We start from the raw sequence: 26922 nt of genomic DNA, 5'->3' as shown, positions 1-26922 counted from the left end.
AATATCCATAAAACACAACTTGAGAATAATCCCTGACTATAATATTTTGCCTTACTTTTCTCAGGTTAGTCATTAAGCCTTGACTATTCTCTTTCCCCAATATCATCCTGCTTTATCTATTACTTTTATTGTAACTGTGGTTTCTTGCCTTTTTTTTTTTTTTTGGAATGTGAAGACATTTTAAAACACCTTAATGATAGTTTTATGGTTTCCTTCTTATGTATACAAAAAATTGATATATACAAATACAGATTTAAGTAAGTTGTAAAATGTTAGTTTCTTGCCTTCTAATTAGTCTCTTGAGCGCTAAGCTCTCACCTTAGTAACCCACCATCCCCACTGCTACTATTTCCAAAATGCCAGTATGAACCTGTTGCTTTATACTCTGGTGCCTCCCCGAAGCCTTTAGAACATGCAGTGAACTTCGCAGCGCTTTGTTCGTGGCTGTGTCTGCCTCTGCCTCTGGCCCCACCCAGAGGCAGCATCTCTTCATTGGTGACTCCTGCGACCTTCGTACCTCGATTCTCCGTGTTTCCTTTTGCCTTCACCATTTCCTGAGTGGGAGATGCGCCCTTGTGCTCTTGGGCCTTCACCCACTTGTTCTTCTGTCCTCGGGAGGCTCTGGATTTTGTAAGATGGCCACGCTTCAGTCAGAAGAGATGTGATGATGTGTTACCAAGATATCTTCCGGGGCCTCTGTGTGCACCTGAAACCTGGGGATGTTCCCTGGCTTTTCTCACCATCCCCCCAGGCACATATTGAGCCCCCTGCTGTTGATGACTGTCCTCACTGAAGCTCTTACCAGAGACCTCATCTGAATCTGAGAGGTGAATTGCAGCTCCTCTCGGATCCAAGACTTCTGGATGGTCCACAGCTTGGCCCAAGATAGAACAGATCACCTTGCTTAGGACATGAGAAGCCACTGATTTAAAGAGCATTCCTGACTCCAGCCCTTCAGCACAAGTAGATTCCTTGAGACAGTGTGGTGGGTGGTCCTTGAAAGGACACTTGCACAAAATGTTGCAGCAGGTGCGTAGAGGGAAGTGTGGTAAGAAAGCTGGCGTATATGAAGGAAAGTCAGGTGAGCGGAGGAGCAGTGATAGAATGAGAATGGCGGGAGGGGGACTGTCGGAACCCAGACACTTGTAAGGAATAGCTTTCTGTTTTCAGGGGAATGTACGTTTGATATGCTGAGAAAAAGAAACCCAGGTGCTCTTAGCTCTTAGAAATAGACTGGTTTCTAATGCAAAGATCTCAGGCAACAGGATTTTTTGTCAGTCACTAAACATGGTAAGGCCTGGGTTTTCACCTGGAAAATGAACCTACCTCAGTAGTGACGGTGAGAATTAAACGAGGCAGGTTGAGTAAAAATAGCTCACAGTGAATGATTATTTTCATTAATGGGGTGATGTTTAATAATCTGCTCTTCAAAGAAAGAAAGAGCCCTGAAATGTAACGGTTGCCAATTTCCGTGGTGTAAATGGTTTTACCAGTGCCTATTTCGAGCCACCAGGATGATGGCATTGAACACAGAGTTGGGAAGTTAAGCACGAATGTGATGCAAATACAGCTCGCCAGGGTACCAGTGATTTCTCTTTTCTGTACCCTAAATTGCCAGTGTCTCCAAGTGATGATTCTAGCATTTATAACTCTCCTTTTCCTAACATTCCATCTTCATTCTTCTTTAATAATCAGATGCTGCCTTTTATTTATGCATGATTTTTCTCCTGGTCTCAGTTATGTATTTCAGATATAAAGAGCCCTGTTTTTCTTTTTAGGTATAAGATAACTTAAAATTTTTTTATTGAAGAATAACTGATTTACAGTGTTGTGTTAATTTCTTCTGTACAGCCAAATGATTCAGTGTTATATATACACACACACGCACACAACACATTCTTTTTCATATTCTTTTCCATTATGGTGTATCATAGGATATTGAATATAGTTGCCTGTGCCATCGTGTAGGACCTTGTTGTTTATCAAAGAGCTCTATTTTGTATTTGGTACCTCTTTTGCTGTCACATGTCATTCTGTGATAATCTTAGTCATAATCAAAACAGGAGTTACCTTTTTTTGTGTGAGTTTCCACTGTGTTCCAGGTTCCTGAGTGACATTTTTCCTAAATTACCTCTAATCGTCACAGCAGTACTGGAGGGTGGATAGAGCCATTTCCAATTTACAGATGAGTTTATACAGAATCCGGGATGTTACGGAATTTCTCCAAAATTACACAGGCAGCAAGCAGCTCACCACTCATGGCTGTGAGATGATGACTGAAAGGAAGAATAGCGACTGAATGTTGTTGGGTTTATTTTCTTGAGACAGACGAGACTGAGCAGCCTGAGAACATTTGGTGCTCAGAGGGAGGAAATGCTAAGAGGGGAAAACAAGTCTGAAAGGGAGAGAAGGAGAGTTCAAAGACCATTTTCCCCTTCTTCACAGCTCTGTCTACTGCCAGCTCTAACTGCGTATGTTTGCTTTGCTTGGAAGAGAGAATCGTGGCGCCAGAATTCATGGAAGTCTGTTTTGGAGGATGCATTAGTCAGGGGATGCTAATTGCTGGAACAAACACCCCCCAACTTTAGTAGCCCGACACGGCCAGGAGTTACAGCCCTCCGGTGTCCGGCTCTGCTCCCTGTATCCTTCAGGTCTGGGTTCTTTCAGGCTTTAGCCCTGCTAGCCCTGAGGGCCTCCAGGAGATACACTAGATCCTTTGTCTAGGGCTGAACAAAGAAGAAAGACAAAGTGCCTGCAGAATTACACGGAAGGTTGTAGCGGCCAGGCCTGGAAAAGGCAGTAGTTAGTTGGGTTCACGTTCTATTGGCCAAATCTCAGTCACATGACCCCACGTGACTGCAAAGGAGGATGGGAGATACGGACTTCCTGTGTCGTCAGTGGGAAGACGGAATGGAGGGCGGCCAGTGAAACTCGTTTTTGCCCCCGAGGGTTACACCAGAGACCTGGAAGTTTGCTGACTGCTAGTGTCATTCCAGGGCACCCTCGGCCTCTAGAAGACATGAGACATGTTGATAGCCTTTAGCCCAGAGAGTTGTTCACCTTCCCAGAAGAGAAAACAGTGCTTATTTCAGGAGTTGTTTGGAACACTCAAGGAAATCATGAAGGTAGGACTGATTTGTGAACTAGAACTGATAGCCAAGCAATCATTACTGCTGGTAGGTTAGATCAAGACTCAAAGTTTCACTGAGGGTGAGGGGGGAAAAAGCTAATGGAAAAAGAAAAGGGGGCCGTCGGCTCCAGGCACTTGTTCTTTGGACATCTGTGGCCGTGTTTTCTATAATGAAATGGTGTTCCTTTTAATGAAGGTGCTTTTTCTACATTTTATAGAGGCTTTCCACAAATGTAGGAATTTAGCATTTAAAATTTTTTCCTTAAAGGTTATAATGTTTTTAATGTGTAGAACTGGTTATTACGTTTGATTTGTAAAACTGACCAGATCTCCTTATACCACATAATTGTGGACTTGCCTCTAATTTCAGAGCACTTGTTTGCCAGTGTCCTGCCCAATAGCCTGAATTAAAGAGGAGAAAGACTTGAGGGGTTGGGTGAGGCTTTTAAAGGTAAATTACAATACATTTGAGACAATAAAGAGAAGTTCATCTTGTCCTGTTTTGCGTTGGCTGTATACTTCTTTTGATTTCATCCTTGACTTGGGAGGCTTGCGGTATTCCTTTCCCCTGTCTGATGTGTAACTGCAGATTTAGTGGTTTCTTTTGTGTACCACTTGTCTCTCAGAATTTGGCCCAACAATTTGGAGTAGCTGAACGATTTATCAAGGACAGATCAGCTGAAATGTGGCTCAACTTGAGTAAAGCAGAAGGAATGACATAAGGTTAGGTGACTGATGTGTGAGTTTTTGAATTTGATTTGGTTTTACATGGAAAGGTTGAAGCAATGATCCATGTATTCTAATAAAAATCATCAGTACAAATCAAATAAAATCTGGCTTAGTGGCTATTTTCCCACTGTATCACTCATAGCTAGCCTGGGCTGTTACAGACCACATTTGGCAGGCATGGTATTTTCTTACAAGGAAATCTTAAAGTAACATTGCAGTCTTTGCGCTGTTGAGAAGGCATCTTTGCTAATCAAACTTTCTGCTAATCTCATTAGATAAATCATTATTCTCTACGACAGCTCTGACTTCCCCTGCACCCGTTCCCTGCTTCTTGTTTTCCCTTGAGATGCCTGGTTATTGTCATCCTTCAGGTCTTTGCTTCTACCTCCTTTCAAACTAACGGCATTTCTTCCATTCCTGAGGAAGAGTTACAGCGTTTTACCCTTCCACTTAGTGAATTTGTAAGACCAGTACATCATACCAGCTCATCTTTTTCTGACCAGTACTCCATTGGTTATCAGATAGGCAAAGGTAGCCTGAATCCAAGTTGAGACCTACTAAAAGAAAAGAAAAAGGGGAGGGAGGCTCTTCCCATGAGTTTGATGTGATTAAGCTTAAGAAAATACCAATTGTTACTTTCTAATGCATTTTCATTTTTTACCCTGAAAAAATGTACTAGGAACTTAATGCAGATGTATTTTTGATTTTTTTCAGTTATGAGAGTGTTTTAAAAGCCTTTAAAGTTAAAGTAAGAGAAACAGTACGGTTTGGGGAAAGGTAGAGCCGTCTTGACCGTGATAGACCTGCCATCTCCGCCCTGAATCCTTCTCAGACCAATGCCAGCTAGCTGTGTCTTGCTGGTGAAATGGTGTCCTGTGGGTTACAGGGCGTCTCAGAAGGGAGATGGGCAATTTTGTTGCCGTTGCTGACATGACTTAAAAACATGTGTTGCTGAATACGAAAGTTCAATCATGGTAATGCTGTCTTAACTCTCCTATTTTAGCAAGTATTTTAATGAACTTTAGCAAGCATTCTGTTACCTGATAAAGATGTAATAGTAATAGCATGCAAGGATAAAAATAAGTCTTATGGGGAATAGTCTCTTTTATCCAGGATAACTGCCGATTTCTTTTGATTTTTGTTTTCATGCTTTTGAAAAATGATGTTAGTCTGCTCAGACTTAAGGAGGCAACTTCTTTTGATCCTAACTTCATACTTTCAGTGATTCCAGATAAATCATTTTAAGCGAGGTGAATATAAAAACAGTTTTGGAAAGCAGAAAGCATGATACCAAAGTGTGGTTACGTTATTGTGAGAGAAAATTTAAAACACGTTAAGTGAACAGACTCAAATCTGATCAAAAAACAAGTCACTGATCAAAACCAAGGAGATGTCAGGGGAACGAGTTGCAACATCTGGGAACCGTTTTAAACACTGTCATTAGTATTGAGAAACTATTGGTCTATTCAAGAGCGTGTATTGTATTTGTGTGTGTCTTGTGATTTTTGTACACACACACACACAGATATACACACACATTTGTAAGCCCAACTACGAAAGACCTTTACCAGTGTCTGCCAGGCATTTGGCTGAAATGGGATTGTGAGGAAAATTGTCTACGCATTTGTAAGTCAGAGTTAAAATCCACCAGCACTGTTCAGTTTATAAAATGACATGGGCTTCCTCCCAGGGTTAAAAGGGACCATTTCCACCTTCTGGTGATTAGAATCATTTAACTCATTCAACATTGTTTAGTATGCTTGTGTTCTATCCAATGGCCAAGTTCAAGCTTTACACCTCACTTTGTGGCTGTCCCTAGTTCATTTGTGTCCGCAGTCCCAAAATGTGAGATTATATTCTTTGTAAAGTGTCAGTTTCCTTCTCACTTTAAAAAAATTTTAGGTGTTTCCTAGTTTCTTTTATTTTTTTTTTGCTGGCCTAGAAAAGCCTCACTAGTTTTTTTTTTTCTCTCTGTCATAAATCCTTGTCTATACATTTGATTTTAATTGGGCAGTGCTGCTGCTGTGACGGGCCTCCTTTTTATACTGTGGTTCATAGAATGTGGTGGGAAGACTCACCAACAACTGTTCAGGGCAATGTCAACTTCAGGATGGATTATTTACCTTGGCTTTCTGCATTGCCTTGATTCACAAGTGGGTTGCTCAACCTTGTCTTCATCTTGGCTGAATTTCTTCAAAGTTAATAGTATAATATGTCTTCATTTATTCTAGTTCCTGCCCTGTGTGCCTCTACCTAGGTCACAAAGCTACAGCAAAAGTATCCCATGAAATGTCACTAGGGTACATGTCAACAATTGAGGACTATTTCTTAGCCATTGAAATAGAAAAGAAACTTCAGTCAAGTTTTGCTTGTATTAGCCTTCATTTCTGTGGTTTTAAAAATCAGCTGATTACAGACCAGAAGCTCTGTAAGGCTCTGTAAGACTGCCTAGGAAACTGTTCTGGGTTATCTTGATATCAGGGTGGGAAGAGTATATATGGAGGAGATTTTCCCTTTTTACTCATACACTATTGTATTTTAATTTTTTTCCCATAAGCACATGATTAAAAGTTCTAATGCTTTTAAAGAATCTCCCCATAGATGGCTGATTAGTTACACTTGGAAGAGGTGTAATTATACAGTGGGGAATTCCCACAGTACCTTGAACAGGTGATTGAAACAGCATAACAAATGAGGAAAGGACCCCCAGGCCATCCTGAGGCTCTGCAGGTGATATTCTAGAAAGACTCGAGGCCACTTTTGTAGTAGTATAGCCACCTGAATATACTCATAAGGAAGCATCAGATAAACCCCAGTTGGGAAGCATTCTATAAAAGAGCTGGTTTATGTTCTTCAAAAACACTAATATCACAAAAAGATTGGACTGAGGAACTGTTTCCAATTAAAATAGATGAAAGAGACCTATTAAAAGCATTGTGTGATCCTGGACTGAGTCCTCTACCAAAGGGGGAAATGCCAGTTTGGAATATGGACTATGGACTAGATGAAAGTATTATATTTTTGTTCTTAGGAAATGCACCCAGAAATATTGAGGGATCAAGAAATGTGATCGATGATGCCTGCTTACAGATGGTTGAGAAACAACAAATTATGTAGCTTTACCTGCATTATAATTAAAAACTTTTAAAAACAAAAAAGCAGAAAAACAGGACAATTTGAAACTATATAGTTTCCTCAATTTCAACCCTTTTCTTGATTAGTTTCTAGTGGAGCTAGGATATCTGTGGGGTTTTTTTAATTTTAAGGTTCCCAGGGTATTTTAATGGTCAGCTGCATTTGGGAATCACAACCCTAGATTATATTTTATCCTTTCAGGAAGAGTTACTGGACTCATTTTGAGATTGATGAGGCACAAAGGGATAAGTAACAGAAACTCCCTCAAAATTGTAGTGAAAGGGTGAAAATTGATTTTGTTTAGTTTGGGGAGATGAACGTAGTGTAATATTGTTGCATTCTTTCTGGGCTTTAGCCTGGGTCGGAGAAGCCTCTGGTTGACCAGATGACTTACTGTTCTTCAATTACCACAAAAATTAAATGTTCTTATTCAGATTCCATTCTCTCACAATTCTGCTTACCAAAGTTGTACTGTATGGTTGAATATCAGACTGCAAATTTAGGTAAAATATATCCTGTTGAGCCCATTAAGTAAAATAAAAAGATTTTCCCCCTGGTCCAAGCTATTACAACTTTACATTTGTAAAGTATTTCAAATTCATTTTTAATGGGTTGCTTCCCTTGAAATACACATGGAGACAGACTTCTAAAACTGTAAACAGTTTATGCATTTTTGCAGATTTCCATTGTATGTGTTTGATACTGATTTACCTCTTTTTAATTGCAACAGAGATAAAGAATTAGTAGTTTAAAACAGTGGGAACTACAGGTTCTTCTGTGATCAAGGAATTAGATAATCTGGCTTGTTTGCTTAAGGGGTCTGTATCTTGAGACTTTTATAGGGCAGTATTAAAGCTCTGAGCCTTCTTATTATGCCAATACCCAGAAGATTGCTTTAATGAGAAGTAAAGGGCCTTTTTCCAATTACAAGGGAATAACTGTATTAAGTTCCTGTGTTATGTCAACCTGCTTTGATTTGATTACTGTGAAAGAAATGGATTTATCTGTCAGTGTTACTTAATTAAGCCTTCTCATTGATGTTTTGCAGAGTAATATAGTGTGGTTTGCACATTTGAGCCTAAATACAAAGAAAATTGGCCTAAAACTGAGACATGACCCCTGAAGATAACATGTAAGATTGATTGCTTGTCATTGCCAGGTCAGAGGCTGCTGTGTTAAACACAGGTGGAAGGTTGGGATGTTGAAAAGATAAACTGAAGAGTCCGTTTATGGGAGTGATTATTGTAAGCAAAAGGGAGTGGGCTAGAGGACTGGATTCTAGGGAAGATTTTTTAATATTTAAAGCTGTTTGGCTTCCCCGGTATTAGTTATGCATTCAGAATAAAGGGCAAGATGAGAGAAGACTGGAAGAAACAGGAGGGGCAGATTTTGTTAAAGTATAAAAGGAAACAGAAGAAAAAACGAAGAGGAACAACGGATGCCATTTGGGAGAAGTGGACCATTGTGGTTTTGCAGAGCAATTACAGCCTACAAATATTTCAATTAAGCCAGCAGCCCTTTCCCAGAGCCTCACAAATGACACCCCAGGGAGAGGAGAGGTAGAGGGCAGAAGAGGAAAAGAGAAAACTGTCCCGTGTTTCATCTTGGCTCTTTTTTCTCCTTTATTGGAATAAATTTAATAAATTATTGATCAAATAGGCATTTGAAATATCAATTTGTACGTCTTAAGTCATTACAGTATTATGGATTTTGCACCATAAATGTTACATGTCTGATTTGGAAAACTCCAGTATAATTACATGTACTTGTTATCAGAGTTATATATATTCTATTTTATAGCATATGTATATATATTTGTTTATTTCTTTAATTTTTGTCTGTGCTGGGTCTCTGTTGCTGTGCATGGGCTTTTCTCTAGTTGTGGTGAGTGGGGGCTGCTTGCCAGTGCGATGCGCCAGCTTCCTCATTGTGTCTCTTGCTGTGGAAGCACATCTGGCAGTAGGTGTGGTACATGGGCTTACTTACCTCACGTGTGGAATCTTCCCAGACCAGGGTTCGAACCTGCGTCCCCTGCACTGGCAGGCGGCTTCTCAACCACTGGACCACCAGGGAAGTCCAAAAATGAAGAGTATTTTAAAATGTGTTTCTCTGTTGTTTCATGTTTGTTTCCTGAAGCATTTACCTTTTATTTCTCACACTTGTGACACCTTCATTTGTAAATACATCTTGAAAAGGTACTAAGCATCTAGTTTAAAAACTTCCCCAAGTTATTAATATTCACTTTTAATTGAGGTACTTTGAAGCTTATCTATTTAATGTTGGATTTAAATGGTATGCTGATTTTATTTTCAATGTCTTCAGATATGGCATGTTACTTCTGATTGTATTCTTACTTGATTTGAAATATATCTAGCTTCCAAGAGCACTATCATAGTAAAATTGATTCTTATTAAGGAACTTTTAGGCCAGTTACCTTTCAAAGAGTCAAAGGAGGTGTCTGCCACTACTACTCACGTTATTATAGTCTTGCCTCAGTTATTCGTGGCTTCTCTTCTTTTTGGGATCTAACTTGGAGAGATGAGCTCTGGAAAGGATGAGCTTCTCTTTAATAGGAAGACCCTGACTGATTGGTTTTAAACATTTGAAATGGAAGTTCTGTACTTCATGTTAGGTTATTCCAATTAGAATATTATTCAAGTTAGAGTATCATGATACTTCCAAATTATATGGATTGATATGAAGAGTTCTCAGTTTCACAATATAACTGTCTACTCACCTTGAATTTTCAAGATTTCTGAGTTTCAGAATATGAAGCCCCACTAACATTTGTAACATAACTGTTACATGTTTTGTTACTTCCATATTATCTGAATATCATGTTGTATGCTTTTCCTGTTTAACAGCATTGTAAAGTGCAATTAACTCCATATTTTAATCACCTGAGATTATTTAGTGTTCATTTTTGAAAACTAGTTTATCTTGAACGTAAGGGAAGTAATATTGTTTCAGTGTTTCAAAAACTGTATTAATGGAAGTTTTAACTTGGTGGTTAATAAAAGCTAAATTTTGCAAAAATTCCCTTCTGAACAAATATTTCTACTATACTTTCTCCCCCAGTGTATCCGTATTTTACCTTTCCTTATATTATTTATATATTTATGTATATGACCTATGATATAATATCGTCTTATACTTGACCTTTGAATCCTCGGATTTGTTTGATAGGGAAATCCACAAGCACTGAGACGCCAGGTGGACAGAGCTCTGAAAACGGAACGCCCAGGTCCCTGTTCTTTGTATTTGAAGTGTCTTAAAACTTGTGTGGGACCCATCACCACAATCCTCATCTTTTGCTCAGTCAGACTTGGGAAAGTGCTAGAAGTTTCTCGCCACTGCTTAGATTACTCCTCATGGAGCCTATCTTGTTTCTTATAGAAGCAGAAAGAAGTGGTCTTGGTGGTCTTGGAGCTTCAATATCTGAAGCTCCTCAACTCTTCCTCCCTCCGTCCTTGGACTCCAGTTGGACTTCAGCTCACTCTACTCAGGCTCCTTACTCTACTGGGTGCTAATGAAAATGTGCACATCCTCAACACGCTCTTTGCTGATGAAATATTTTGAACTCTGCGTTCATCTGGCGCTGACGGAGAGCATATGCCATCTCAGTTTGTGAGGAGGGCTCAGCCAAGGGTTCTTCCTGGACGAGGAAATTAGTAGGAGCCACAGATGTATGCAGTCTGTGAGTCTCCGTGAGGGTGTGTGTGGAGGAGATTTAGTAGTGTCTGTTATTGCAGAGAGAAGGGCTTAAGACCGTGTAGACTTCCACGTGCCTCAGAATGACTGTCTTTCCAGGAAGAACTTGATCTCAACCTCTCGAAGCTTTCTGAGTGTGTAGAAGCTATTATCAGGAAATCCGTACGTGTCTACAAGAGTGGGAATTTGTAGAGTTTTAGGGCAACAGAGAATACCACGTTGGTTGTTCTGACTTCATGAAACTGTAGGACCCTGGTTGTTTGGCATGATCTGGCTTCTCAGTGAGTAAAGGATGGATACACAAAGCTACCCTCAAATCAACAGAGTTAGGTAACCCTCACAATTGTTTATTTCAAATCAAGGTTAAACTTATATAATATTCAGTCTGTGTTCTTACCTTGGAATTCTGGTAAGCATAGGTAACTTTTGGCAGCATCTCATTTATACAGCATACAGAATTATGTTGAAATGATGAGATGGAAAGAGAGTATTTGAAAGGCAAATGAAGTCGCTCAAATCTAAGGCTCACTGAATTCTTACCGTGTTGGTGTTGTAGCGGGGTTCATGGAGAAGGTGGGACTTGATGACTTCAAACATATTGGCTGTTTTGAAAATCCAGGAGAATATTTGAAAATCTCAGACCCACTAAGCAGAATGAACAGTCATAAAAGTGTGAAACTCAGATTTCCTTGAACAAATCACAGTTTGCCTGTTTATGTGTTTTGGTTATCTTCGATAGTGGTAAAGAACCTGCCCGCCAGTGCAGGAGATGTAAGAGCCGTGGGTTCTACCCCTGGTTGGAAAGAGCCCCAGAGGAGTGCATGGCAGCCAAGTCCAGCATCCCTGCCTGGAGAGTCCCATGGATAGAGGGGCCTGGTGAGCTACAGTCCATGGGGTCACAGAGAGTCAGACACGACTAACTTGACTCAGCACGCGCACACACACACTCTCTGTGTCTAATAAGTATCAATTGTTTACTTTAACAATAACTCCTTGAGGTTGGAAACCTTATTATTCCTTTTTCTCCTATTAGATACCTGCTTTGGGTGGATGCTTAGTTTTCACTTTTGTTCTCCTTGACCCAAGAGGCCGTTACAGTGTCTAGGTTGGCAGTTGTCCTCAGGGCAGAATAATGTCTTCTTCCTCTATGGGTTCCAGCCTTTGCTTTGATTTTGGCTGGATATTTCCTTACTATCTTGTCAGTTCATTTGGGTTGAGAAGAAGACTGAAATTTTTTAATCCAGCATTTTTTAGTGATTTTTTTTAAAAAAGCCGTATTTATTGATTTATAAGTTTTTGTTCAGATATAGTTGATTCAGTGTTATGTTAGTTTCAGAGAACAGCAAAGTAATTCAGTTATACATTTGTGTGTGTCCATATATATATTCCTTCTTAGATTCTTTTCCATTATAGGTATTACAAGATATTGTGTATACTTCCCTGTGCTAGGTCCTTGTTGGTTATCTGTTTTATATTTTTTGTTGTTGTTTAGTTGCCAAGTCATATCTGACTCTTTTTCTGACTCCATGGATTGTAGCCTGCCAGGCGACTCTGTTCATGGAATTTCCCAGTCAACTGGAATGGGTTGCCATTTTCTTCTCCAGGGCATCTTCCCCCACCAGTGATCTAGCCCATGCATTTCAGGTGGATTCTTTACCACTGAGCCACCTAGGAAGCCCATTTTATATATATAGTAGTGTGTATATTAATCCCAAACTCCTAATTTATTCCTCTTCCGCCTTCCCCTTTGGAAACTATAAGTTTGTTTTCTGTGTCTCTTGAGTCTATTCCTGTTTGGTATATAAGTTGATTTATATCAACTTTCTAGATTCCACAAGTACAAGCCACATCACATGATATTTGTCTTTCTCTGTCTGACTTACTACACTTGTTATTTTGTGGCAGAGTTGTCCCAATATACTAGGCTGCCCTATTTCTAAGAATGGAAATCAAAACCACTTATTTTACAGTTGACCAAAATGAGTTCAAAGAGTCTAGTGACTGGCTCAGACCGTAGAGCTGGTTAATGCAGTCTTGTGGCTGAAATCTAGGTCTTTTTTCCAGCTCTGCGCTTTCTGACATTTGTCCAGTCTACTGATAGTTTTGATCTCACTGTCCACATAGAGTGGAAATTTGAATAATCAATGAGTATGGATGGGAAATCGTAGACATTAAAATTCATCTCTGTATATCTTTTCTGTAAATGGAGTGTTTGATCTTCATTCTACCCACGCTTTGCTTTTGTGTTTTAGTGTTGAAATGTCAGGCATTTTAGAGGGGGCTTATGCAGAACTACTCAAGTGAAATGAAAATTTGTAGATGGTCAGATTGCCTCCTAAAGCAACTGTCAAAACCATGGACGTTACTCAGTCTGTCCTTGTCTAGGGTAAAATAAATTAGAAACAATTGAGCCCACTTCAGTCTTCGGAAGAATAATTTCTGTCATCCACTTTCCTTTTTCCTTTGCCTCCTTCCGTCCAGGTGGTTGTCTTTCTCTTACGTGTTCCTGTCTTGGATAGAGGGTGACAGCAACAAGGGAGACATGAGAACTCAGTATCCATGCAGCTTCTGTCTTGGGCAGTTTTTCATTTGTAACTATGTTCCCTTAATGACTTTCCTGAGCAGTTTGGATATTTTTATCCAAGGCTATGAATCTTGTTTTACTCTCTGCGCACTGTAATTTTGACCCCTCTCTCACAAATATCCCATCCATCACAGTGTACGTTTAAAGTTTTTTTTTTAATATTTATTTATTTGGCTGCACTGGGTCCAATAGTTGTGGTATATATGATCTTCAGTTATGACATCCGAACTCTTAGTTGTGAGACATGATGTGTGGGATCTAGTTCTCCGACCAGGGATCGAACCTGGGTCCTCCGAATTGGGAGCACGAAGTCTTGGCCACTGGACCACCAGGGAACTCCCACAGTGTACATTTTTGATAAGCTCATCATACATATGGCTTGATTGTTCTCCTGTTTTTATTTTCCAGTCTCTGATTTCTTCAAATATTTCAGTTTATGTATTTGTGTTGTATACATTCAATGGTCTTCTGTGGACACAAGACTGGGGCTTCCCTGGTGGCTCAGATGGTAAAGAATCTGTCTGCAGTGCATGAGACCTGGGTTTTTATATTTGTGTTGTAGTCATTCTATAATCTTTTGTGGACACAAGAGTGGATATAAACTCCAAAAGTAAATACATCCACGGGAAGAAGGGACTGGCAGTTATGTTCGAGCTGGCTGTAGAGAGACGTGAGCTGCTTATTGCGGAGACCTTGACCGTGGTGGAGAACGTTCCTGACTTGAACATGGTCAGGCCCTGTGGCTGCCAGCTCTGCCATCTGCTGTCATGTTGAGAGGGTTTTCTGTCCCGTTTAAGCCTCAGTTTCCTCCTAGATAAAATGGCGATACTGTTAGTGTATTGAAGTGCTTGGTACAGTGCCTGGCATATTTAAGCTCACAGAATATTAGCTAGTATTTTTTGAGAGATAAGAAACAGCTCAGGCAGAAGGAAAGCAGGTACGAATACCTGGAGGTAGAAAGTGTGTGCGGTGCCCAGGTACACCAGCTGGGAGCAGGGGATGGCCACGTGTAAGCCACATACAAGGCTTACGTAAAAGTGAGTCTGGGCAAGAACTACTGGGATGTAGATGCAACGGGAATGTGGACTGAATGCTGCAGAAACCGGCCACCTGGGCAAGGACTTCAGGACAGGATGTGAGTTAGGTGGTGGGTGGCGGGGTAGGGCATGCATCTGTCTTGTGTTTCCAGTGGAGGAGGCTGGTGATTCTCAAAGCTCCTGTGTACATGAAAATTACCTGAAGACCTTGTTAAAGACACAGTTTTCTTGGCCCCACCTTCAGAGATCCAGGATCAGTAGGTCTGCAGTGGACCCTAGGATGCTAATTTTGAAATGAGCATACCAGGTGATCCAGACGTAGGCAGTCCTCAGATGCACTTTGAGATGGACTCAGATCCTTGTTGAGGAAATGCTTGCTGACTTACTGGCAGGTCTCATGAAGCTCAGTGAGAGGGAAGATGGAAACGAATATCTTAAAAAGAACATGTTTACATTCATTGGGTGCTATAGCTTTGAGTCTTCTTGCCCTGGATCAAGGAGCACCCGTTGTACAGATATTCTTTCAAATATAAAATATCGGAAGTCATACGATTGTTCTGTTAAGTCTCAGAGGGCAAGAGAGGTGTCCTTACCTTCTCAATTTGCAGGAGGCCACTGAACGAAAAGCCTGTTAAAAAGAGCAATAAAAGGAAGGAGGACTAAAAGAAGGTACAGCAGCATGAGGTCAGGAAATGAGGAGGATGGAAACGGGAGAGAATGGGGAAAGGGCAGTCAGACTTGATTGGGTGGGAATCTATTTATGAAGGAACCCAGCCAGTATTTAACCTGTTTTGAAAAAGCTAGACTTCCAGCATTTTTTAATTAGTGGATTGCTCGCTTTTGAAATTGCCCAGTTGGGAATACTCAAGTTTTGATGTGTTTTATTTGCCTGCTAATTAGCAGCCTGCTTGGTTGACCATCATTTTCCCTTTATTCTGAGGACAGAAGATGTATATAGGAAGATCTCTTGAAACACTCCGGCTTAAATCTGGGCTCAGATAACTTCACTGTGTATTTAGTAAGAGTTTGTATTCATTGTAAATTGAATTCTAGTACATCTTTTTTTTTCCAGCTTGATGCTTCCTTTTTGCTCTTTAATAGAATTTGTCCTCTAGAAGAGGATTTCTCAACCTTGGCACAGGTGACATTTGAGAACAGGGTATTTTGTGTTGTGCAGGTATTCTGACGTGTATAAAACCTTGAGCAGCGTCCCTGGCCTCTAGCCACTTGATGCCACTAGCTGTACCCCGCCTCCATGCCCTGCCAAGTTGTGACAACTGAAAATGTCTCCAGACATGCCAGAGGCCTTCTGGGGACCATAATCACCCCTAGGGCAAAACTACTGGCCAGGAAGTACTACTGTTCCCTTTCCTCGTCTCTGCCTTCGTTTCATGTTTGAAATCCTTTTTGAAAATGGATAAAATGGGTCCAAACAAAACAAAATTGTAGGGTAGACGTAGAGATTCACTTCTGTTCCTTCATTACTTTTGGGGCCAAGTTTAAGCGGAAAAATCTCTCAAATTAATCCAGGTTGGCTGTTTCAGGCGAGAAGGAAATCAAGATGTGCAGACTTCTGGTTGATAGATTTTGTCATTTATACCTTTTTTTGTGTGTGAAAATAAATTTGATTTGGTGTTAAGGATGATGAGAACCAGGCAGGCTACAAAACTTACTTGTGTGACAGTCCCAAGAGTTCTAAGTCTCTTTTCTATATACATCCCCCAGTTCAGCTTAACAGTAGGTGGGCCAGGAGGTTGGGTTGTTAAACAGCAAATTTGGGGAAAGTATTATACCTTTTCTCCAGACTTCCTCTTCAGAGCTTGTACGACATCTCTTAATACTCACAGTCACTGATTTTATTTATTGAAAATTTTCTTTAAAATTTCATTTTCTTTTCTGTTTTGGCTGCACCACGCAACATGCGGGATCTTAGTTCCTGACCAAGGATCCAGCGCTTGCCTTCTGCAGTGGAAGTGCAGTCTTAAACACTGGACCGTCAGGGAAGTCCCTTGCAGGCACTGATTTTAGCTGTCTGCAGGGGATAGCTGTTTGCATTTGCATTCTCTTCAGACGAACTGACCAAAGTAAATGAAACAATATTTGTTAAAAAAGAAAAAGAGATTTCAAGTTCAGTGGTCCTAGTTGCTGGTTGTTGTTTCTAGTCCATCTCTTAATATATTCTAAAACACCATGTCCTCTACTGGACCCCCAAATAAGTCAGTTAATTATATTATGATTACTTCTGCTGATAATAAAATAGGAGTAATTAAAGGAAGGACAGTAGTGCATTAAGAAACAGTATCACTGAAACGTTAGAAAACAGTCAATGGGAATACATCTCCTGAGCTGGTTTCACACCTCCTCCTCCAGTTCTGTCAGAGGAAGCCTGTGATGGCCGTCTGTTACCCACCGTGATCAAGATAATAGAACAGTGAAACTTTTTATACTCAGAAAGGGCCTTTCATCAAAAATCTCAAAGCCATTTCTAAATTTAGAGTGACTGATCTTTCGAGCACTTTTATGTTTTGAACAGTGAACATGGGAACTTAGCTGTCAGACTCCCCATCCTGCATATTTGCCACCTGAAGCGCTGAAGAAGCATCTCAAATTTGGTCAGCATTAGAACTTCGCTGGTACAGGGCCTAGAGAATTCCAGCCTTCTGGGAGTTCATACAGGTCATTTCGCCATAATTTATCAAAATAAAACATTGCTTTAACAACATTTGTGTCCACATCTCACTGTCCAGATTAAGGATTGTAGGCCAAGTGTTGTGCCTATTTAAAAAAATAAATAAAAGACTGAGATGGTGTGGTCCTAAGAAACTTAAAAAGTCTCCTAATATCCTTGTAATGTCTTGATGGAAATAGACTGTTAATGTCCTTTTTCATCTTACATGTTTTGTTGCATGTCTGTTGTCTGGTGGGTAGGCCTTGAGAGGCTTGTCTGAGCGGGTAAGAGGACAGAAAGTATCTAGGAGCGTTATGGCATGCATGCTGCTAATAATAATATTAATAGTATGGATATTTACCTGATTTAACTTTTGTGTATGTGTGTATATTAAGGTTGTGTTAGTGTAGTTTTAACCTGTCCAAAAGATTTTAGTAAGATTTTAAGTGCAATTTCAGGTTGATAAAAGTTGAGGCTATGAAACATTGTGAAGGATGGAAGTAATTTTTATGTTCATACCTCTGGTTCCTGAGGGTCCAGTTCGTTTCTGCTGTGAATTTAAATGAGTTAATTTAAGTAGTTGGGTCAGAAGCTACTATCATCATGGTAGCCTCGTGCCTGATTCTTAATTAAAGGCAACAGGAGATTAATTTGAAACATTAATTTAAAAGTGCATATACAAAAAGAAAGAATTATTGCAAGAAAGCCTAAAGAATTTTTCTCTTGTCCCTAGATGTAGAAGACAGAAGTAGCTCAGGGTCCTGGGGGAGTGGAGGACATCCAAGCCCGTCCAGGGTAAGTATATCTAATCTTTTCCCCACAAGCAGACATCCTCATATGTAAATTGACAAACTGAAGGTGAGTTTTTTCTCCCCAACATGCATCTGCATGGCTATATATGCGGACTGAGTTTAATGAGGATCAGCTTCTGTTTGGCATTTTCTTCATGCTCTTATTGGATATTATTATTGATTTTGACACCCCTTCTACTTTGGCTAACCAGAAGACAACCCCTTCATTAAATATTTGGCCTCGCTTTGCCAGTTACTGATCCAGTGTTAACAGAGAGTTGTTTTTTGTAGGCGGTGCAATTTTGAAAAAAAAATCCCTGTGTCCCTGTAATATATTGGTGTGAGTAGGCCACTGAATATTTCTGAAGACATACTGTGAAGTTGTAGCTTCCGGTATCATTTACATAATAAATCTGTGTTGGTTTCACTTTGTAAACATGTGATTGTCTCACCACCACTAGTACCTTTGGTCGCCAGGGGGTTCGTTCATTTAATTTTTTTTTTTTTTAATTGAAAGTAACTTTTATTTTTAAAACACACACAACCCAAAATCCTTAAACTTCAGAATAAATGGATATGATCTGATTTAGACTCAGTCTTATTCCTCAGACTTGCTCATTTATCGGTGTTCCTTAAGTCAGTCTTGTATTTTACAGACCACGGCGCAGAGTCATTTGGAAAAGAAGTTGCTTAATGTCTTAATCATGTCTTAATCGCTGCAGATTTTTGCTACTCCTCTTCAAGGTTTTAGGTTGTTAGGGTGTCATGGGAAGACCATGGCATGGTGTGAGTGGGGTGGTTAGGCCATGCGTGTCTTTGTATATGTATGACCTTGGGTGTGTCATCTCACTTCCTTGGGCCTCATACTGCTACTTTCTAAAATGAAGAAGTTGAATCAGAGCATCTTTCCTGTTCCTTCTAACTCAAATGTGAACGATTTTATATATATAATCTGTCTTTAATGGACTCATCGCTAGGCCTCCTGAAATCCCTATCATTTTTTATAATAATACATATAACTCCAGATTAAAAGTAGACATAGACCACACAAAAGAGCTGCCCCTCCCCCCAGCAGCTGTGTAGATAGATGAAACGCCCTGCAGGGCCGGGGAGCGGGGGACGCATTTGGGGTGGAGGGCGGTCTGTACTTTGGCACAATAGGTAAGGAAGGTAATCAAGCTGTCCGAAGGAGGCCATCTCAGCAAGCCGTGTTGGCCATTTCCACCTGTTCTTTGGCCTTGGGGCTCATGTGCTGGTCTCGGTACAGCCAGAGCTCTAGGCTTACCAGGAACTTCGCTCAGACTTTGCACCAGCTGTCGAGTTTCAGATTCTCCTGCATTATATGGATGGGTTGAGGAAATCTTTCCTCCTCCTCACATTACAGTCCTCACTTGCAGGAATCAATCCATTCCCCTTGACAGCAAGTGTAGGAGACGACAGAATGTCCCTCTTATTGTTGAGTTCATTCGAATGAACTTAATGTCTTATGCTTTCTCATTTTAATACAACATGTAGTTCTTTTAATTGGTCTTCTGAGAGGGAGGTTCATTTAGGATCGTCCTGACTTTTATTTGGTTTTCATGAATCGCCTGGCCTTTTTTTTTTTTTTTTCCAGGGAATTCATTAGTGGATAACTTTGACTCAATATTTGTAATTTGTATTTTTTAAATGCAGTGAGCTGGCATGAGACAGCTTATTGTGGCTGGCTTGTATCAGACAGCCAGGGGCCAGGTGTCTCTCTTTTCTCATCTTCAAGTGGTGATATTTCCAGTCATCTTGAGACACTGTGCTGGGTTTTAAATTAGATAATGTATATTAAGCTCTTAATAACTCTGTAGGGTGAGGATACTGAATAAATGATAATTAGTATACCAATGTCTGGTATAGAACGAGTGAGTGTAAGAGCAACGATAGATATTTAAAATGTGACATCCTCTTAGGCCCTGATGTACCGGCAGCATCCCATTGCAGTATCGTTCAAGTTAGCTTTTTTATATCTGAGGAATGGCGGTTGAAAAATGGGGTAGTTCCTGTCACTTCTTTAGTGAAGGGATGTGTGTTTTCATTTTTCATACAGTATCCATCCTTTTCATGGGGGCGGATTCTGCCCTTTGGCTAACATACCAACTGACACCTCTGAGTAAATTTGACTTAGTCTTTATGGACAGTGCAGCCAGCTGAGCAGCATGACATTTTTTTTTTTTTCCTTTCTGGTCACTTTATGTACCTTAGTAACCTAAAATTTGAACCCTATGATTTAGATGATTTTAACTCTTTCCTGTATGTTATCTAACTCCTCCATTAAAAACAAGTGACTGGGCAGTTTAAAAACCTTATTTTAAGTTAAAATTCTCCTTTAAATCATGAGATGATCATAGTAATTACAAATTTCCAAAGATTAGCGTCTGCTTTAAAACTGTTTTTTTGTGGCATACTTTGTCCAAATCCAGAATTTATGCTTAAATTCTGATATTCATTTACAGTCCTGTTGTAATAATTTTAACATTCTTATGTAGCTGGTTTCTAATGGAATGATCCAATTCTTTTACAACCACAATAACATCTATAACAAAACACTGAAATTTCAATATCTTAAAACCAAATGCTGCTGTTTACAAGGTCCTACCTTTGCCTTCCAAAGGCAGTTCATTGCAGGTTATGAATAACTTTCCCATAGCACATTTTGCTCTCTTTTTAAAAAAAATAATGTGGGCTTATCAAAATAATAATTACTATTTACAGTATATTGTATAGGTATCAGGTGCTTTACTTGCATTATTTCATTTGATCATAATATCTTAATGCAGATGGCTCCACTATTATTATTCCCCCAAGTTTCACTATGATTTCGGGGAAAATATGAACTCTGCAAATTTCAGAGCCCTTCTTATACACGGTACCTGGGAAGATGCAGCTTTCTTATAATAAGGTGCTGGGGTGAGAATGGTGGGCTCCAATTTCTTTGGGTCAGAGAGGTGTCAGTAGTCAGACTTGGGTGCTGATTGATTCATGGCAAATTTAAACTTACACTGTTATTTTATTTACAGAACTATGGAGATGGGACTCCCTATGACCACATGACCAGCAGGGACCTTGGGTCACATGACAATCTCTCTCCACCTTTTGTCAATTCCAGAATACAAAGTAAGACTAATTTTAAATTAACATGAGTTTTTGGAATGCTTATGTTTTACCATCAAAGGTAGAATACAAGCCCAGACACAGATTCTATTTTTAAGAACTTAGCTATTTAGCTAGTTCACTAAAGTAATTTTAAATTGCAGAAAAATATTGATGGTCTTTGCTTGGTAATAGTGCATACAGGACTAAGTTTTACAACTGTGTGGAATTACCTAATTTCAGTGATATTGAATCTACGTGGAAAATTTGTGTTCCTTAAATGTAAAGCACTTCTCCCAATTCATCGTTGCAGCAGTAGTTTTCCAGGGTTAAGGCTGATGAAGTGAAAATGGTGAATATTTAAATATATAATATCATTGAGTCTATCAGGTGGGAATGAGATAAAGTCTGTGTTAGCTTGAACTTTTATGAAAGGGGTCATGGAAATTCCTGTAATAATAGGTTTATGTGTGCTTAAATCAAAGTAGCATGTTCAAGTTGAATTGTAAAGTCTGGTTGTGTATTTATCAAGGTGTGAACTTTAGTGCTAATGACCTAGGAGGTCCCCATCCTGCTTCATGAAGTGACCTACGTGTACTTTGAGACAGGCTTTGTGTTTCCAGCGTCTTTTCTGTTGGAATTCTTAGCATATTTTTTCTGCTTTGACTACCTGTAGGGATTTAACAACAACAAAAAAGCAGCATCTTGAGCAATGAAATGACAATTTATAATGACTTAAAAGGTCCCAATAGCTGGTTACTTTAGTTTTGATTGGGGAAAAAATATCTTTGTTCTAATAAATGTGAGCGTTAACAATATTAGTAAATCTCTCAACTTGGCCAAATCCTGTTGCGAATCCATCAATAAATGAGGTTAAATTTCTTGGCAGAAGCTGTTGAACTGTACTCCAAGGAAGACATGCAGCCATACATATATCATTCCGAAACCATAATTGCAGATGCTTCTGAGGAATGTCCTAATTTTTAAGCCTTGGTCACTATACTTGCTTTTGTAAATTAATGTTAACTTTGTTCTATTATTTATAATTTTTTAAATTTATTTTTAATGGGAGGATAATTGCTTTACAATATTGTGTTGGTTTCTGCCACATATGAACATGAATCAGCCTTAGGTATACATACATCCTCTTCCTCTTTTAACCTTCTCCCCACCTCCCACCCCATCCCACCCCTCTAGGTCGTCACAGAGCCCTGGGGTTTGAGCTCCCTGCGTCATACAGCAAATACCCACTGCCTATTTAATTTTACATGTGATAGAGTGTATGTTTTAATGCTCCTCCCTCAATTCATCCCTATACTTGTTATTTAAGGTGTAGATCACTCTTGAGTATGAGTCATCTTTTCAGAAATCACTGTCAAATCCATCTACAGGGACTTCAGGTATTAAATGCACAGTAGTCAAAGCAGAGAAATACTAGGAATTTATTTTTAATGGGTGATTAAATGTCATCCCAACTTTGAGAATCAGGATCTCAAAGCTGTATTTGACCATGGGTTGTTCTTATATTTTCTTATTTTTTTAAATTTAAAATAGTAACTTTTATGTTTTAACTCTGTAGCTAAAGCCAAAATCCTAGCTTTTTAAAATGAGTCATGATGAGATGCAGTGTTTCCTGTTTCCAGGATAGGCAGATGCAGGTGATTAGACATGTTTGTCACCTTATATTTGAAAGAACGTTACATTCTTCAATGACAATAGCAGTAATTTTAAATTCTAACACTATCCTTTCTCTATTTATCCTTATCCAACTTCATAAAGTAAAAGATTAACTTGAAAATAATCATCTTGAAAAGTAACACCTAACGAGTATTTTAGAGAATTGTCCTGAAGAATTCTAAAACTATCCTCCGATGGGGATAAAATGGGATAAATAAATTACTACTCATATTTAGAAGTTTATATTATGTCCATGAAAAAATGTTTTCCTAAATAACAAGTTGATAAATTAATATTACAGAAGACACCAAGCAATACAAAGATAGCAAAGAATCATTCTTGTTTGTGCGTCCTCTTGGGCAGCTGTTTTACAAACCAAATTCGTTGTTTTTTTTTTCCAGTTCAAATAGTATTTGAAATATAAGTGGGCTGAGCGTCCACAGCCGGAGCTCAGAGAGCTGACTCTCTTCACTTAGTTGTTGTTTAAGCTGAAAGTCCATGTCAGCTGTGTTCTTTACCCCGTCTGCCCTCCTTCCCATTAAACCCTTAAATATGGAGGCCAAGACAGTCTCCTGCATTGTGGTAGGAAATGCTACTATGTCCGGAGGCTCCCACCCACTGTTCCCCATGAAAGGACTTCTCTGTTAGATAAGCTGTCTGGTCTGAAACATGGCTCTTTATTGTTTACAAACTGCTACATTTTCCACCTCAAGCAGATTTTTGCACAGAAAAGAATTGTGCTTGGGCTAAATGGTTTATCTGACATTAACGGTGCAGTGTCAGACTAGGGTCAGAGGAGTTGCCCTCAGAGAGAGAGGGCATGGTGCAGTGTGCAAAAAAAATAAAAGAAGAGAGAAAAAGGCATTTAAACTATTATGAAATTCCTCGCATTTTTACTTTGGAAAGGAATTAAAAATATTTTTAGAGAACTTGCTAGGATGCTGCATTAACTGCCCCCCACCCCCGGATAATTTCTTACATCCCAAATGCCTTCTTGATTGGCTTGAGTATCTCAGGGCTAGACTCAGGGAACAAAGATGCTCATTGATTTTGCCCAAGCTGCTGTTGATTTAAAATGAAACCACTTTTGAAATGAGCCATGCTTGGTGCTTTGCTGTACCTTTACAAAGAGAAGCTAGATTGTTTTCAAAAAATTAAAGACAACCAGTTTACAAACGAACACAAAGATGAAATAAGACCTATTCGCATAGCCAGCAATTTGAATTTACAGCATATATAGTATATTCTAAACTACTCTTTGTGTCCAAATCCATATTCTGTGTTACAGTGTTTGTGGAAGTTTTCGTTCTACCAGAAGAAGATATTAGACTTTAAGTTTTGGACAACAATCCACTATCCACTTTCAGAAGCTTTGGTTTTCATGAAAAACTGTAAAGGATTTCTTTACCTGTCAAAGATTTCATTCTGCTCTGATGTCACATTAGGGTAAAAGCTATAGCATCGGAAATAAATCAGCCACTTTATTGGACCAGATTCTCTATTGTCAAATCAATCAAGTCTGTGACTGAATTAGGCGTCTGCTACAGAAATAAGTGACACTAATTTTACGGGAAAGAGTTATTAACTGCAGATGACCTATTTCTTTTTGGTAAACTGTTCACTTAGGTTTTATTTTATTGCAGAGAAAGAAAAAAATACTGAAGCACTCTTTTCTTTGGGTAGCAACTTATTATTCTACATTTTGTTCTTACGGCAGTACAGTATTTTGAAGAAATGATGCAGGCATTGCTAACATTTGCTATAAACTCTTTTAAGGTAACAAAATGCTTTATTAAAAGTTTGAACTCTTTGACTTCACATGAATGATTTTGCATAAATGTTTGTTTTTGTAATCTAATACTTACCTCTGATACCAGAATACAAAAACTTAATTTATTTGTGTATCTCAAATTTATGCAAAATGGTATATAACTTATAAGAGCAGTAGTGTTTATGTTAATTTACCTCCTTTAGAAATAAGTTTGCATATTTGAATACAATGCCTTACTTGATTGTTTGAATGCCTAAACTAAAAATAAACAAATGGACACAAGTGCACTTGCATGCAAGCACATGTTCACGTGCACACACGCACACACATGCAGCTATTGTGCTCGAAGAATTAATAATGACACTTCGTTTGTCAGGGTGCACTCTCCCCTCCTTTGCTGTCTGTATTTAAACAGTTTGATGAAACCTTTACAGGTGGTCAGTGGGTAGCTTTCAGAATACACTAATGGGTCAAAGGGACCATGGCACTGAGCCTTGTGTTTTTAAGAGGATTATATGTTAAGGAATAGTTGGAAAATCCTGGCAAGAACTCTATGCAAAGACTGTGGATTTTTAAAATCATTCCTGTTTGTTTCTTGTGTTTGCCAAACATTAAAACTTTTGCAGGTAATTGCCCAATTTTTTCTTTTTTTTTTTTTTTTACAATGGGAGACAATATATTTTCTAGCCACAACTTTTTGATCCGAGGAAGGACCTAAGCATGTGTTTTCCTTCTTTTGTTCCAGAGCTTTAATTGAAAACCAGATTGTTTGAGTGAGAAAAAGATGCCAGTAAGGTTATAGACATGCACTGGTAACTGAAGGATGTGAGAAGTGATACTTGGGTATGGTTGGGTGCAGCTTAGTTCGACATCAGCGGCTGCGTTTTTACATGTCCCCTTGTGAATGGTTCGGTTTCCTTATTGTGGTATTTGGTTCTTGTCCCACTCGTGGTACTCCACCAGTGCACAGAATAATTTCCCACTGTAGAGTAACTGGTTTCTGAACTAGCTCAGTGAAACATTTTACTGCAGGATTAGACTGTGGTTCGGGCAGAACTGCAGAGAGCTGCTGGCTTACAGGATGACCTTTGAGTCTCATCTGGGTTAGCGGTTGATATTTTGATTTGGTTACTGTGGTCATATTGTGACAGCTGCTGGCTCATTAGAATTCGCTTCCACTGCTCCATTTGCCGAGCAGGAATATTTAGGTTTGTATTACTTCAAAGTGTTTATGGCTACCCTGAGTTTAGCCCAGCATAAAGGTGAAGTGTTGTGAGCGCTTTCAAATCCCAGTGGCAGAGGCCAGTGGCACAGTCTTCTTGTAAAACGGAGAATGTGAGTACATGTTAATAGAGGGAGTTTTTCTTTTCATTGTAAAACTGGAAATACCCAATGAAGAGGCTCTTACGAGGAAAACAGTTTTGAAAACTTTAAAGTACGAAAGAAAAGAATGACCACAAAGAAACACTGTTTTTTGAAAGCATGGGTAAGATTTTACTTGACCACTTGGTTCAGTGGGTTTTTTCCTTCCCATGTTGGAATGTAAATATTTGAAAATAACAAAACCTGGACAAAAATGACTGTTATTTGATGTTTGAAGTGCCAGAGGTCAAATAATACTTTCGTAATTTTGTGAAAAGGAAATTGTGAATGTACATGTCAGCTCTGAACGTTTTAGTTCGCTTTTAAATTGTTCTGAAGTTTAATAGTGATAGCGGGTTGGCTACAAGTTCTTCAGTTAGGGATGTCTGTGCATTTTTGACGTCTTCTTTTTTTAATGACACTTTTTAGCTCGAGGTTATCTTGATATTGTCTGTTAGCTGTTAGACCGATAATGTGGTAGCAAGCAATTTCTGAGAGAAGAAATGTTTAATAACGGTCTTATTTCTTGTCAGCGTTGTTTGGGAGTGTTCTTTTTTTAATGTTAATTTAAAATGTCTTCATGAAGTGTTAACAAATAAGATTCTTTTAGTGTTATCTCCAATGATATAGTTAATTCTGATTTTGATAGAGGCTAGGAGCCAGAGAACTGACTTTTCTACTCTCTTTTGCTACAACTGTCTGTGGGTCGTCAGGTCAGATCTTTTTTATACCTTTAAACTGAGTTGGGGGAGCAAGCCTTTAGATGATCTCTGAGGTAATTTTCTCATCTGATGTTCCATTGATCTTTTAGGTATGCCATTTTCTGCTTATACTATATTTTATGTTTAGAGATGTTTTATCATCCTGTCTAATCCATTCATCTCTATTTTGTGATACCTTCAAGTAACTTTACTAGTGATGTGTTTTCCAAATGTAATTCTTTAGAGCCTGATTCATGGATATTTCTTTTCTACCTCAGCTCATTCCAAACTGTAGGTAAGGGGTTGGGTCGAATAGGGATAAAATAATAACTCATTAAGTTACATCACCAGGAGAAAAGTATTATGCTGGGCCAGTGCTTGGCACAGAGTTGTAGGATCTCAGTAAATGGCTCTTGAAGGGGTTCATTCATGAATCAATCAGGGAAATCAGATATTTGGGTCTAACCCCTAAATGAAAAGCCCATAAATTAAAGTCAGGCCTACAT

The 26922-nt window shown here is 39.1% G+C and overlaps 1 protein-coding gene across 18 annotated transcripts in view; it reads left to right on the top strand.

Annotated features, from left to right (window-relative positions):
• TCF4 (transcription factor 4) overlaps positions 1-26922 on the top strand; it is a 377287-nt gene that overhangs the window by 111641 nt on the left and 238724 nt on the right. For all 18 annotated transcript variants that reach the window (XM_043443717.1, XM_043443728.1, XM_043443727.1 and 15 more), the window contains 2 exons: positions 17728-17789; positions 20833-20929. In XM_043443717.1, the coding sequence (XP_043299652.1) occupies positions 17728-17789; positions 20833-20929 (159 nt within the window). The remainder of the gene's footprint in view (positions 1-17727; positions 17790-20832; positions 20930-26922) is intronic.

The sequence above is a fragment of the Cervus canadensis genome, chromosome 23, assembly GCF_019320065.1.
Source record: "Cervus canadensis isolate Bull #8, Minnesota chromosome 23, ASM1932006v1, whole genome shotgun sequence".
NCBI lineage: Eukaryota > Metazoa > Chordata > Mammalia > Artiodactyla > Cervidae > Cervus > Cervus canadensis.
Note: the sequence above shows the minus strand (reverse complement) of the source record. Positions and strands in the feature narration are given on the sequence as shown.